This window comes from Sarcophilus harrisii, chromosome 4 (assembly GCF_902635505.1).
Source record: "Sarcophilus harrisii chromosome 4, mSarHar1.11, whole genome shotgun sequence".
NCBI lineage: Eukaryota > Metazoa > Chordata > Mammalia > Dasyuromorphia > Dasyuridae > Sarcophilus > Sarcophilus harrisii.
The window spans coordinates 67,713,291-67,729,003 of NC_045429.1; the positions used below are offsets into that span (position 1 = coordinate 67,713,291).

At 37.9% G+C, this 15,713-nt stretch overlaps 1 protein-coding gene across 2 annotated transcripts in view; it reads right to left on the reverse strand.

Moving 5' to 3' along the window:
* ABL2 (ABL proto-oncogene 2, non-receptor tyrosine kinase) overlaps positions 1-15,484 on the reverse strand; it is a 94,750-nt gene extending 79,266 nt beyond the window's left edge. For both annotated transcript variants that reach the window (XM_031936957.1, XM_031936958.1), the window contains exon 1: positions 15,100-15,484. In XM_031936957.1, the coding sequence (XP_031792817.1) occupies positions 15,100-15,256 (157 nt within the window). In that variant the 5' untranslated portion in view covers positions 15,257-15,484. The remainder of the gene's footprint in view (positions 1-15,099) is intronic.
* Between the last annotated feature and the right edge of the window lie 229 nt (positions 15,485-15,713).

The window sequence follows — 15,713 nt, forward strand, 5'->3', positions numbered from 1 at the left end:
AAAAATTAATAAGAAATGATGAATAGGTGGTTTTAGAGAAACCTGGAAAGATTTGTATGTTTTAACTCACAGTGAAATGAACAGAATCAGAAACCAAGTTCAACTATTATTAATGATGTAAAAGGAATAATTTTGAAAGACTTTACAAATTCTGATCAGCAAAATAATCAATCAAGATTCCAGAGGACAAAAGATAAAGAAATATTACCCCTCCTGACAAAAGGATGATAGACTAAATGAGATACACATTTTTGGACACAGACAAGGTGGAATTTGTTTTTCTTGACATGTATATTATAAGAGTCTTGGTGGGAGGGTTTTTATGGGGAGGAGAAAAAAATAAATGCTTCATAATAAAGGGAATTTTAAAAAATAAAATTAAATAAAACTTTCAATTTCAACTATGAAACTCAAGCCACAAGAATTCATCAAGCTACCTATCAAATACCAGGCACAGTCTCAAATGCTGGAAATACAAGGGGGAAAGACTGAAACAATTTCCACTTACAGGTAGTTTACATTTGAATGGAAGAGACAAGTACATATATATAGACAGATACATACATACACACACACATATATATGTGTGTATTATAATATACATGTATAGCACAAATATAATAATAATAACATTCCCCCAAATACATTCCAGCCATCCTGAGAAGCAACCCCAGTGAAGAGACAGCTTGGGAATTGGAAATGCAGAAGCTCTAGCTACTGAAGACCCAGATAAGAAAGTTTTTGCCACCAAAGTCCTTGGTACTATCAAATGGTTAACATCAAAAAAGGGTGGAGATGACATTAAAGAAGAGGTGTTGCCATCTGTTTTATGGATGCATCTTAAAGACCACAAGACCTCTTCATCAGATTTTCAGCAAAAACCTTTCATGTGTTGTCTCCTCTATTAGAATGGGAGCTTCTGAAATACTGGGGCTAACTTACTTTTCTCTCTGTATCCCTGGCACTTAGTACAGTTCTCTGCACATAATAATCACTTAACAAATGTTGTATTCATTCCCAAACCATTGCTTAAAACACAGATTAAAAGAAACCAAAAGTTCATAATTATAATGACCAAGATAGGCCTCAAAGAAATAATCAAATGCACCTCCTTCCTTTTTTGGATATATAGTTGGTATAAAGCACTGCATATATATTACCAAACTCTTGTTTGTCTGATTCCCCCCTCCTTTATTTTTTTATTCTTTCCTTTCTCCTGACTGTTAATGCCCTTCTGCATTACCTTCATACACTCTGTATATACCTTATATAAACCTAAATATTATAATTCTGTCTCCCCCATTGGAATATGCCATCCTTGAAAGCAAGAACTGTCTTTGGAGGATGCTTTTTTCTTTTTTGCCTTTCTTTTTACCTGCAGTGTTTAAGATAGTACCAGTTCTAGCACCAGCCCTGAAGTCAGGAGGACCTGAATTCAAATGTGACCCTGGGCAAGTCACTTAACCCCATTGCCTCAGGGAGGAAAAAGATAGTCCTAGTTCTGAGAAATCTTCAGATAAAAGCAATCCATAGCTAAGTAGAAAAGATCCAAAATCTCCAAAATCATTTATAATCTGGAACCTAGCACTCTGCACCCTCAAACCACCAGCTAAGCAGGATAATACTGACTGGTTCTACTATTAAGTCTGTTATCTAATCTCAATTAAACCCTGATTTCATAAAGGTAATCCTTTAACTCTTCCATAACCAATTCTCTATTATAATCCTCATAGGTGCTATTCCAAACCTTCCCTCAAGTTTTCACATCATTTTTATCTTCTCAGTAGAACTCTACTCAAGTTCCTAAGAAGCAATTCTTCTATAAATTCTTTCTCCTGTATATCTCAAACCCTTTCACCCATTTCTATAACTCATTCATCATTTCTTCCTCCTGTACTCTTTCAGTCTCTGATTTAAAGGTGGGTCCTTCTCCATCAAAGCCAACTTTCCTATTTGTACTATTCATTCCATCCCCAATTATCCCCTCTGTCCATCTATTGATTCATTCCCTGATGGCTACAAGTTATCCATAAAAAAATATCCTCATTTGGTCTCTTTCATCCTGTCCCCTCCCTCTCCCGATCCCAAGTTATCTTCCTATATCTCTTTTTCAGAGCCAAACTCCTATAATAAGCTGCCTATACTCATTGCCTCCATGACTCTCTTCTCACTTCTCTTTAAACTTCTGCAATCTAATCTTACTTCTCAACTAAAGCTACTCTTCTCCAATATTGCAATGATCTCTTAATTATTAAGTCTAATGATCTTTTCTCAAACTCCATACTTAACTTTTGTTCAGCATTTTAAAACTATTGATCAACCTTTCCTTCTGGATATTCTCTTCTCTGTAGTTTTGTGACTCTGTTCTTTATTCTGTCTGTCTGAGTCTTCAGTCTCCTTTATCGAATCATCAATCACATCACTTGAGATCCTACAGCCATCTGAAATTCAACATGTCCAAAATATCAGTCATTATCTTTCCCTCTCCAAACCACCCCCTTCCAAACTTTCCTATTTCTATTGAGATTACCAAAAACTTTCCAGTTACAACTCATCCTTGACTCCTCACTTTCTCTCACTCTACACTGATCAAGTTTCATCAATTCTACATCTCCAACACTACATTTTTTCTCCCATCCATACCTTCCTTTCCACTCAAACAATAAGTCAACTTCATTCTAACCTTCATACCTGTCAAATGCTTTCCCTGTCACCTGTGTCTCTCCTCTTACCAAGCCATCTTCCACACAGCTGCCAAAGAGATATTCTTTAAGCACAATTCTAACCATGTCACTTCCCTGATCAATAAATTCCAACGTTTCCCTATTACTTCTAGGATTAAATTCATCCTCCTGACATTTAATGCTCTTCACAACTTGGTTCCAAAGAATCTTTCCAGCTTTATTCTCCTTCACCTTAATAAGGAGGCCATTTGGACTGAATCTTAATTTTTATACACAAAATCCTATTTCCCATATCTCTGCCTATAGTAAGACTAACTTCATGTATTCCTGAAATACAATACCTCCTAGGCCTTAGCATCCTGAGATCTCTGCAAAGCCTCATTCCTCAAATTATCTCCTACTTACTTTGTATATATTTTGCATATACTTCTACATGTACACATTGTTTCCCTGAGACTTTCACTTTTGTCTTTGTATCTCCTGCATACAATATGCATTTTAAATGCTCCCGTTAAAAGATCTAATTTATACTCATAATTATAAATAATAGTAAAGAAGCCTCTTTCTATTAAAGTTCTAATTTTAAAATGGAAAAAAAAGTATACTTTCCCTTAATTACTCCATAGAACTATCAATACTTTCAGCACTTCAGAAGTTTGTAACCTAACAGTGACTTGATCAAATAATTATGCAATAATATCCTTAGTGCATGTTAACCCCACCTGACCATAAAGTCATAAAAACTAACATTACTAATCTTATCATACAAAATAGATCAGTGATCATATTCCAGATACAATCTCAGTCGCAACAGTCAATTGTGGTCTGCTTATCATTATCATATTACTTATGTCAAAGCTAAAATAATGTTCTTATGGCACTGTTCCCTTCAATATTTTATCTAACATAACATCACTTTTTCAACCAATTAACAATACCAGGTGGAATATACCTATACAAATAAATGTGCTTGTATTACTATAATAACCTAAATTTTAAGGTAAATAAAATAATCACCTATATTGGTCAATGTTCTTTCTTCCTAAAAATATGTTAAGATGGTTGAATATAAAATTTAGTGATAACTAAGAATATTTTACAACAATAAATGCCAAGAAGCATTCCCTAACATTAATATCACTTTCATATTATTCAACATTTGACTTTTTGAACTTGGACTTACAGTAAGTTAATGAGCTGTCAGCAATATTATAAGTACATATTGATCTAAAAGCTGAACACAAGTGTATTGTACTCTAGAGAGAATGTGGTCAAGCATCAGCTCTAGGTCTTGGAAGAAACTGTTGATCAAGGACATCAGGCTCTTCCTCCCCCTACAACTACTTCCACCTGCGCCTGGATTCCCCTAGTAACACAATTATATAGGGTTAAAATTAGTTCTTGTACCAATGCATAAAAAAAGTTTATACTTACCAAAATCTATCTTCACACTTTTAGTTAAATGGACTTAAATCTAATTTTAAATCAATGATGTAGATCTTCATCACAAAGCTAAGTAAGAGCCCTAAATCCATCAATGTCAAGGCAATACCCATACAAAGGCTAAAGCTTCTATTAGAGATTCACAAACTGTTTAAGATCATATAATCCAAAGCCCTCATTTTATAGATGAGGAAACTGAAGTCCAAAGACATGAACTGCCTCTGACCCACCCAGCTTAGTAGTAGCAAAACTAAACTCTTGTTTTACTGAGCTACACTCATGACTCTCACTCCTATGGTTCTTTCATATAACTAGCTTCTTAAACTTTTCAGTAACCAAGACAAATAATACAAATCAGTTTAAATCATACATACATTTATCCTTTAGAAAAACAAATAATGACTTTTCCTTTACTGCATCCTAACTCAAAATGTGTTGAAAATTATTAAAAAATTTTCAGCTTCAAAATATCGTATTCAAATACATCAGCTATATTTCTTTATTGAATTTACATGTGAGTCACAAGCACTAAGAAGTAGTAGAGAACAGTAAGTGAATAAATAAGTACTGGTCACAATTATTAATAGTTAAAACTTAAAATGTTTTTTTTTTTTTTTTTTTTTTTTTTTTTACTATTATTTAATAGCCTTTTATTTACAGGTTATATGTATGGGTAACTTTACAGCATTGACAATTGCCAAACCTCTTGTTCCAATTTTTCCCCTCTTACCCCCCACCCCCTCCCCCAGATGGCAGGATGACCAGTAGATGTTAAATATATTAAAATATAAATTAGATACACAATAAGTATTCATGACCAAACCGTTATTTTGCTGTACAAATAGAATCAGACTCTGAAATATTGTACAATTAGCATGTGAATGAAATAAAAAATGCAGGTGGGCATAAATATAGGGATTGGGAATTCAATGTAATGGTTTTTAGTCATCTCCCAGAGTTCTTTCTCTGGGCGTAGCTGGTTCAGTTCATTACTGCTCCATTGGAAATGATTTGGTTGATCTCATTGCTGAGGATGGCCAGGTCCATCAGAACTGGTCATCATCTAGTATTATTGTTGAAGTATATAACGATCTCTTGGCCCTGCTCGTTGCACTCAGCATCAGTTTGTGTAAGTCTCTCCAGGCCTTTCTGAAATCATCCTGTTGGTCATTTCTAACAGAACAATAATATTCCATAATATTCATATACCACAATTTATTCAGCCATTCTCCAACTGATGGGCATCCATTCAGTTTCCATTTTCTAGCCATTACAAAAAGGGCTGCCACAAACATTATTGCACATACAGTTCCCTTTCCCTTCTTTATGATCTCTTTAGGATATAAGCCCAGTAGTAACACGGCTGGATCAAAGGGTATGCACAGTTTGATAACTTTTTGAGCATAGTTCCAAATTGCTCTCCAAAATGGTTGGATGTATTCACAGTAAAACTTAAAATGTAAGGATAAATAAAATGTCTCATCCTCAATTTGATACTAAGAAACTGCAAGCAAAATAAGTAGTGATAGCAGTCACTGTTCTTAGATCAATTTGCACATTCATCCTTTATTTTGGAATTTTTTTTAAAGATCTCAGGCTTAAGTAAATAAAAACCTTGACAGAAAATAACTCCAACAAACCAACAAGAACTTTAGACATCAACTCTGTTCTTCATAAGGTACAAATGATTAGACCAATTATACTTATTGTGTTTCTAATGCTAGCTTTTGTTATTTTTTTTAGAAAAATATTTACTCGATTTGTTTTGTGATCACAAAATGCTAAAGATAAAATTAATCTTCATTCATTCCAGTTTGCTAGACTTGACGTATTAAAGAGCTAGTTAACAAAAATGCATTTGTATATACATTGTATTAAGCCTCAGAATGTTTTTGCTTGACCTTGACACACAAAGTAGAAGGTTCCTAAACTCCTCCTCCTTGGAAAGCAAACCAGGAACACAAGTAGCCTGGTCCTGCTGAGCTTTGTGTTCTGCTGGATCAAAAGCCAATATACTGGCATCACTCACTATGGAGGCGACTGCAGCACCACAGCAGACTCAGCACTATTTCTGCAGGAACTGTAAGAAGAACAAAGTCTGAAGAATCTCCAAATTGAGATTTTTTAAATCCCTAAATCTGGCAAAGCATTACATTTGAGAATGAGTTCTCTATGCATTTATTGAGATGGCCAATTTAATCTAACAGAGTAGAGAAATATGTTCTAATTAGCTCATTGTTGGCAATTAACATTCACAGAATACAAAGATTCAGTGACTAGTAAACTAAAGGTTATCAAAAGAATCATTGATAATTTACATGCAAACATAAAATTTTAATAGCAAACACGAAAACTCAAAAGATTGGTTCTCAAAAAGAAAAAGATTGGTTCTCTACCTGAAAAATTAACATGCTCATCAAAATCTGATTAGCAAAAACCAAACTATAATATCCATCTATCAAATATAAGTAACAAATTATACAAACTACAAAGGCAAATAACATATGTAACAACTCAGAATAAACATTAAAGAAAGTCTAGAACTTTTGAAATGTTGCAATTAAAATCCTTATAAAATTACTTATCATCCACCCAAACAAAAAGATCACCTACAATTTCAGGTGATGCTTAAACTACTTTAAAAGCTCTTAGACAACCTTTTTTTAAAGTGCATCAATTTCTACCACTACCACCATTATCTTTAAATGTTGCCAAACTTTATCTTCAAAAGAAAACCCAACCCAACTAATAACCTCTTGCACACTTGGTGAGGACAGTTAAGAACAGATAAACATTTGATTAGTTGATCATATATTAATCATTACTGATTACCATTTTGTGTAAAGATGTCTTTACAATTATAGCTGTGATAAAAACATTCAATCTTCAATATCAAATTTATCAAAGCTACATTGAATATTTTAAAAAAGCTAACAGTCATTCAACAAATATTTATAACTTTCTAGCATGTGCCAAGGATGGTAATAGCTAAATGTTCTGGGGAACACAAGAATATGTATAAACTAAAGCTCCAATACTTCAGGAGTTTGCAACCTAATAAAGGAGAGAAGACATTAGAGAAAGAAACCATACCATCAATTATATGAATAACTATCAGCATGGAGATTTCTAAAACGATTCCATGGATTTAATTAGACAAGCCAACTATTTATATTTTTAAAACACTATAATAAAAAAAAAATTATTCTGGAAGCATGGATTAATGCAATGATTTCAATGCACTAAGATTATATTGTCTTTATTAAGAATTCTCAATGTTATTCCTAAAATAATGACAAGTGTGTGACCTACCAATGAAAATGAAACTACTTAAATGTTTTGCAATAAATATTTAGAGAAGCACTGGTTCAGAACAAAACCCACTAATTAATTGAATTTATAAATGAAGATTTAGCTAGTAACCATTTGATATCTCAATCTAAACACAATGCCTCTGATGCCAAGGTTCAATCTTCTGACAAAGAAAGAACAGACTCACCCTGGATTATGATAACGGACTTAAGAAGTACATCAGTAGTAGGCCTCTAAGAGTCTTGATTCCTCCAGCAGTAGAACTCCAGCTTCACACGAAGGAGACGCTAATATATTTTTATCCCACTTCTCAGTACAAGTCACTTAAAACACATGCATAGATAATTTTCAACATTCACCTTTGCAAAACTTACAAGTCACTTTAAAGAAAGACAGAGAGGGGCAGAGGCCAGAGGCGGGAAGGGCAGTGAGGGGGAGCACATAAAGAGTGGGAAACACATAGGACACAGAGATAGAGAAAGACAGAAGCAGAGAAAAAATAGAAAAAGAAACATATAAAAGGAGGGACTGGCAGGGATGGGCACAGAGACAGAGAGACAAAGAATCTGGTTTCCCTTTGGAAGCAACTGAAGAAGCCTGATTATAAATTCAAGAGCTTCTCTTTCTATGCCCTTTCTTCATCCTCTTTTCATACTTATCCCTTAATTTCATACTCATAAAACAAACAAAACAAATTCCCCATTTGCCTCCTCATGGCTGAATGGGACAAGTGAAGATTTCTCAGAAAACTGTAAGGTAAAAAAGGTCAGACTCTAGATCTAAGTTTCAGGTAGTCACGTGATCCCCAGGAAGTACAAATTGATGTTATCCATTGGTCAATACCAACTTCCTTATTCCAGAACCAATGAATTTAAAAATCAATAGCAAGAGGGGTGGACCGTCTTTTCTGCTATATAACCCAGTTTCTGCTTCTGTACTGTGCCATATACCACGCTGGACTGCCCACTTGATGTGCTGGCCCACTTCTTGCAAGAACCAAATAAGTGCCTTCTATTTGTATCTGGAGATGCCTCCAAGTAGTCAATTTGGGTAAGGGGGAGGGGAGGGTTTAGCACCCCATCCCATACATGGCTGAAAAGCTTTTCCCTCTAACAATTGTATATAAAAGACCACAAGCATCAATGGAGATAACATGCTTACAAAAATCATTCTACTTAATTTAGAGGTCATCAATCTAACATAAATTAAACATAACTCAAATTCAGTCTCAGATACTTCCTAGCTGTGTGACCTTGGGCAAATCACTTAACCTTGTTTGCCTTAACTCCTCATCAGTGAAATGAGCTGGAGAAGGAAATGGCAAACCATCCCAGCATCTCAGCCAAGAAAACCCCAAACAGAGGCATGCATAGTTAGACAAGACTGAAAAACGATATAATGCCATAAAACTAGACATGCAAATGAATCTTAATCATGACTCATGAAATTTTTTTGTTTTTAAATAAAGAAACCTAGCTGAGGTTTCAGAGAAATACAGAGAATACAGAGAAAGTTAGCTTCTTAAAAAGATACATGTATTCCTTGAGGTATTACACAGGACATTATAACTGAAACTACCCAAAAATATTATTTCATTTGTTTTGAGAACAATGTGACACAGTGCATAGTGCTTGAAAATGGGAAAATCTAGGTTCAAGTCCTATTGCTGACCCACACTGATCATGTGAGGCTAGAAAAATCACTTTTCAGTCTCAATTTCCAGTAATTGGAGTCAATAAATGGGAATAATAATAATAATAGTATTCGTCCACCAGGGTTGTTCTGAAAATCATATAAGACAATATATGTAAAATATCTTGCAAATCTTAATGAGCTACCAAAACATTTGCTATAACTGGCAAGAACAATTTTCCATTCAAACACTCCATCTTTCATTCAAAAGAGTGTAAAGATAAAAACTGGATCAAGGCTCCAAAAGAAGAAAAACAACTGTGATTCAACAGGAAGTTTACTATGACGACTTTGACTTTAAAAAATTTATTGATTTTTAAATTTAATTTTATTATGTTTTAACCTATATCTACCATAAATAGTGAAAAGAAGGGGTTAACAGGAACATGTATAATGGAAGTTGAAGCTAAATTATGGATGTTCAATATTATGCTCAATATAACTTTAGATTTAGGGACAGGAGCTGTGATTTCATTGGAATGATGAACTCTCAGGCCAGGAAATTATTCTACCAATACAGATCAGTACCTCTGCTGCAACTTCTCAATCTAAAAGAGCTACCTCGACAGCTCAGTGACCAGGCCAAGATCACACAGGTAATATGTGTCAGGAACCGGGCATGAAAAACAGAACCTCCTAACTCTTGAAGCCAGCTTTCTGTCCCCAAAATACTCCCTTTCAAATGAAAGAAACAAGAAACTATGCTACTCTACAGATTTGAGCACAAAATTGGAGTCTACAAAACTTCATTGATCATCAAATATCAGAAAAGTCACATTCTTACCTCTTAAATAGCAAAAATGCTTCACAACATAGATGTTCACAGAAGACGCTGACAGGGCAAATGACAAGCAACAAAGCAGAGGTTTAGTTGTAGCTATACCATCAACTAGCTAAAGACCCTGTAAGAGACTGGAGTAGATGAAGTCTATGTTCCAACTTTTAAATTATTTGTTCTGGTCTAAGTATTATCTAGTCCACATTAAAAGAATTATCATTTTGCATGAGAAGAACACTCAATGACTTCAAATCCCTGCAATTCATTCACAAGTGCAGATCATTAACCCCCTTGCCACCCCACCCTACCTCCCCCCCTTCTGAGATGATGGTTGAAATGTACTGTGCCCAAAAAGAGGTACTGCCTTAGTGCCGATTTAAGATAATGAGCCTACAAAAATTTAGCTAAATTGGAAAAGAGATACATAATCTATTATAGGCTCCAAATTCCAAGACTTTTTGGCTTGGCAGCATCTGCCAGACCTTAATTTCTACTGTCATAGCGTTCAAGAACCCAGAGAATACCAAGTCACAATGAAGCAGAGGATTGTTAATGCAAAGGAATCCACCATAATAACAATGCCATATGGTATGTGAAACATACAAAATAAAGAAACATGAAATGGTAATTAGCTATCATTATCACTGCCATACACAGTCAATTTTTTCTAGTTTCTATCTGGTTAACTCAATAAACTACGATCTAACTACTACTTTTAAAGTGCTATCTATGTGTCTGTGTGTATACAAACATGCAGATAGATGTATATGTATGCACATATAGCATGTACTTATATATTATATATAAATTTTATACATGTATAACTTGGAGTAGTCAGAGAAGGTAATAGTTTAGTCAGCCTCTGAAGGAGATTAAAAGGAAGAGGGAAAAGGGAAAGCATAAGGGCAAGTGTTGTGAGAGACAGGATGAATCTAGTATTTGTGGGACAATGGGGAGGAGTGTCTGAGTGTGGTGAAGGGTTTGGGTGTTATTAGAGAATGCAGATGATTAAGATTGTTATCTCAGATATGATAGTTAGAATGATGTTAGATAAATGACTTATATCTATATAGTTCTGACTCTAAATAGAAATTCAATAATAGTTTCAGAATTTTCCATTGTATATTCCAGGTCTATAAATTAAATGTTAACTAATATTTCACTATTTTTCTTAAGGTATCAGGAAATATCACAGATTAATTCAGCACTTAACATGAACTCATGAATGGTTCAAGTTTCTAATAAAGGCTCATTCCATCTTTATTTTCTTCTATGTCTGCCTACTCTTTGAGTAACCAATTACCACAAAACACTTTTTTTCTCTTTAAAAAGAGGCAACATGTATAAAGCACTTACTTTAGCACAGAATCTGGTATATAGTAGGTGTTTAATAAATGCTTTTTTCTTTTCTCCCTTCCCCCAAGAATCAACTTGCAACCTATAAGATAGTTGGTATCTCTCCATTCTCAGATGTTACATACCACTACAGAAAAACAGCTCTCATGCACTTATCACAGTCTATTTTCTGTTAAAGTTATTTATAAATTTCTTTTCTCCCCTACTGTATTATAGAGTCCTTGAAGGCAGAGATGTTTTACAAGTCTTTGTACAAATCCCTTAGTGCTGAACTTCATACCTCTCACAAACTGGTGCTTAGCATTAAATGCTTGTTAAAGCACTTGGATTTGAGAATGGCAACACAATTCTCCTAGTCACTAAGACTTTTACAATCAGTTTTGATTGATGCTTATTTTCATTTTCTATAGGCAACTACCAGACTTCCTTGAGGAATCTTTCATCCTCCTTCCCTTCCATCTCACTGCCACCAAGCCAAGGCAAGGCAATATCAGTCATTTTGTGCTTAGATTACTGCAACAATCTTCTGACTCCATCAACTCATCTCCTTAATTCCAATCCATTCTGTACAAGGCTATCAAACTAATCTTCTTTAATATTTTATGATCAATAAGATTTTTGCTCTTTCTACCTCAATAAAGTTGTCAGGAAGGAGCTTTGTAAACTGTAAAGTACTATGTAGTTCTGAGGTACTATTTTATTTGTGAGAGGATCCCAACCTTTCTAAGCTAATAAATTATGCTACAGGATCCTACACATCTATACCTTGTAAAAACTGACACTCCAAAAAAAATAAAAAATAAAAAATCTGAGGTTATTTTCTAAATATATAATAACCTTTCTTTTCTCTGTCACAAATTCTAAGAGAATGTTTACTGCCATTGCATCACCCATCACCTTCCTTCAGAGTCCGGGGGTCCTCAAACATTTTAAATAGGGAGCCAGTTCACTGTCCCTCAGACTGTAGGAGGGCCAGACTATAGTAAAAACAAAAACTTTGTTTTGTGGGCCTTAAAATAAAGAAACTTCATAGCCCTAGGTGAGGAGGATAAACGTCCTCAGCTGCTGCATCTGGCCCCCAGGCCGCAGTTTGAGGACCCCTGCTTCAGACCCTGGAGAGATTTTGTGCTAAAAAGACTTGGTAAATAGCTGTGACCCCCAGATCATAACCTTTCTTCTAAGCTAGCTCTTGCAGCCATCACCCAGGGAATTAATTTATACAGAAAGGTTACCTGGCAATTGCTTCTGCAGGTCTTGAAATCACAACTATAGACAACTCAGAAAGGAGAATTCTCCCCAATGTCCTTGGAATTGTCAAATGGCTCCACATCAAAAATACATAAAGTTTTATCAATAGAAATGAATTTAAGGAAGATTTATGACCACCTTCTTCACTGCTGAGCCCTAAGGACCACAAGGCCTTTCCAACTTACTCCTAAATATGCTTTCCCTTTATTTCAATAAGTACTTCTTGAGTGCATCTATGGCATTAACTTTATATTTCTCTTCACCTGTATTAAGACCTACGTGTTTTTGAGTCATTCATCGTCATATTAGTTCTCTCCTAAATTTTCAAATGTTCTTTGCTACCAAATCAAGTCAAAACTCCTTCAACCTGGCTGTCAGGACCTTGAATTATATTTGTATGCTAGCTAATCATCTGTATACTGCATTAACACCCAAACTCTTCACCCTCGGTGTCCCACACACAACATTTATTCTATAAGTCTTTGCCCTCCCCCTTTATAATCATCTAAAATGTCTTCTTCCCTTTTCCTTCCTCCTTTCCATCCCCTTCAAAGCCCAACCAAAATCCCACCTTCTGACTACTCTAAGCACTTACAGATATCTACCATCTCTTAAAAAAAAAAAAAATTAATCTATAACTGTTTCACATGTGTTGGTAGTCTCCCCAGCTAATAGAATATGCAAACAAGATAAACCTATCCAACAATCATTCATCAAGTACCTGAAACATGCTACATACTGCATAAATAAAAACATACAATAAATAGCAAATAATATGGGCACCTATACTTGGGGGAAGGAAACAAATGATCATGAAAGGCTTCCTGAAAGTGATGACACTTGAAGTAAATATTAAATGGATCTGCTTAGGGATTCTAAGAAGCAGAGGTAAAAAGAAGTATATTAATTACAGGAATGAGGGATAATCAGTGCCAAAGCTAATAAAATGTTACGCACAATGTATATGTAACAAAGAAGCCTTTTTGGCTAGAATGTAGAGTGTATAAAGGAGAACAATGTGTAGGAAGTTAGTTAAGATAGATTGGGGCCAGATGAAGAGCTTTAGATGTCAGAGATTATATTTTGTCCTAGAGGAAATAGGGAGCCATTGGAACTTATTAAAATAGGTAGTGACATGGTCTAACTTGTGTTTGGAAAATCACTTTGGCAGGTGTGTGGGGCATGAATTGGAAACACCAATGAGAAAAACCGTAGCAGTAGTCTAGGCAAGAAGCTAAGTTATAGTGTTTGTAGTATTAGTGTGAAGGGGTTGCATGTGAAGAAAACTGAAAAGATGAAAGAAAAACTGACAAAACTTGACAAAACTTGTCAACTAATTGAATGGGGTGGAGGGGAAGGGAGAAATAAAGAGAAAACAATAAATCTAAGGTTGTGAATCTGGATGCGGTGGAAGGATGATGGTACCCTACATAAAAGTAAGGAAGTTGGGTAAAGGACATATTTTGATTTTTTTTTTTTTTTAATAAAAAGATTGTTGCACAGCCCTCCATTTCTTAGTGCTTCCCTCCAAAAATTACCTCGGATATATTTTGTATATATGTATTCATAAATACGTTGCACATTGTATTCTCCTGTAAAGTGAAAGCTTCTTGGGACTGTCTTGATTTTGTCTTTCTTTCCAGTTCCTAGCACACAGCAGGTGCTCAATAAATGCTTCCCCACTAATGTGTAGATTTTAAGATGCCTTCAAAATACCCCGTGGAAAATATCCAGTGGTCAGTTGGTAATGCATGCCTGGAGCTCAGGAGAGAAACTAGGATTGGATTTATAAGCCTAGACATAATCATGGAAGCCCAGGGAGCTAACGGGATCATTGTGGGAGAAAAGTGCCCAGGCAGAAGCTTAAGGCACACTAGCCAAAGTACTTGTGAAAAATATTTTCCTGGAAATCGTTTTACCCATATTTTCCTCCAACCAACAGAAATTAGCTCCTATGCACCTCTATCCCCTGTTCACTCTGGAAAGATCTGTATATAGCAGCACATACATGAATAAAGCGTGTAGTAGTACCAGATAGAAGTCTATTCCAAAATCCATCATAATCCCTAGGCATTGACAGCAGCTTCTTTAGAGAAGCCCCACCTCGTTTCCCTGCCCCTCCAAACATAGTCCCCCACTTCTCAGTCCCTCCAGCATCCAGGAGCCTCTCATGGGACTCACACGGCTCCAGTCCCCCTTTTTCGCGGCTCCATTTGCCAGCCACACACAGTGGGGCTTCAGCGCCTACTACGTGCTGAGCCCTCGGAGCCAGGAGACAACAACCCGAGTCCTGCTCTCCAGGAGCTCGGGAGTGAGGCCAGCGGGATAAAGGCAGAGTGGATCGGGGGGGGTTCCCAGAGGCTGAAGGACTTTGCCGGACTTGGGGCTGCGGCTCCCCCTCCCGCACCCCTCACTCACGCTCCTGACACCAACGCCGGGTTCCTTTGCCGACCTCGTTAGTGTCCCTCCGTCGGTGCTCGGGGCTGCGCCCCCGCGCCCCCCCTCCCCCCGGGAGGCCCACGCCCGGGGTCCCGGCCCCGGTCCCCGCGCGCCCCCGCCCGCGCGCGCGCCCCCTCCCTCACTCACCATGCTGGGTGAAGATATTGAAGCCGGCCTCGTCCGCGCGCCCGGCCGCGTCCCGCCTGCGGCCGGCCGGCCTGGAGGCGCCGCTCCCGCGGCTCCCGCGGGCTTGCGGCGGCGGGAGCCCCGGAGCCTCCCCGACGCGGCCCACCTGCTGCCCCATCCCCGCGCTCGCGTACTCCCGAGCCCCCGCCGACCCCCGGTCACATTCCTCCCTCCTCGGCTCCGGCCTCGGCGCTCCCCGCCCGGCGCTCTCTGGCTCGCTCGCGGCGGCGGCCGGCCCGGCCGAGCGGCCTCCGCGCGCGGGGTCTCGGCCGCCGCCTCCGCTGGGCTGCCGACGACTCACGGGCTCCGGCGCTCCCTCCCCCTCCGGCGGCCCCGCGCCCCCGCCGCTGCCGCCGCCGCCGCCGCCGCCGCCGCCGCCATCTTAACCACTGAGCACGGGCGGAGCGTGGGACAGAGCGTCTCCCGCCCCCCGCCCGGCACCTCCGCTGCAGGGGCGGGGCCTCCCCGATGGCCCCGCCCACTCCCCGCCTTCCCCGGCTCTGCCGGCAACCCTCTCCACCTGGGAGCCTCTGCTCCCGCATCCTCTCTTCCAGCCAGCCCCACGGCCCCTCCCA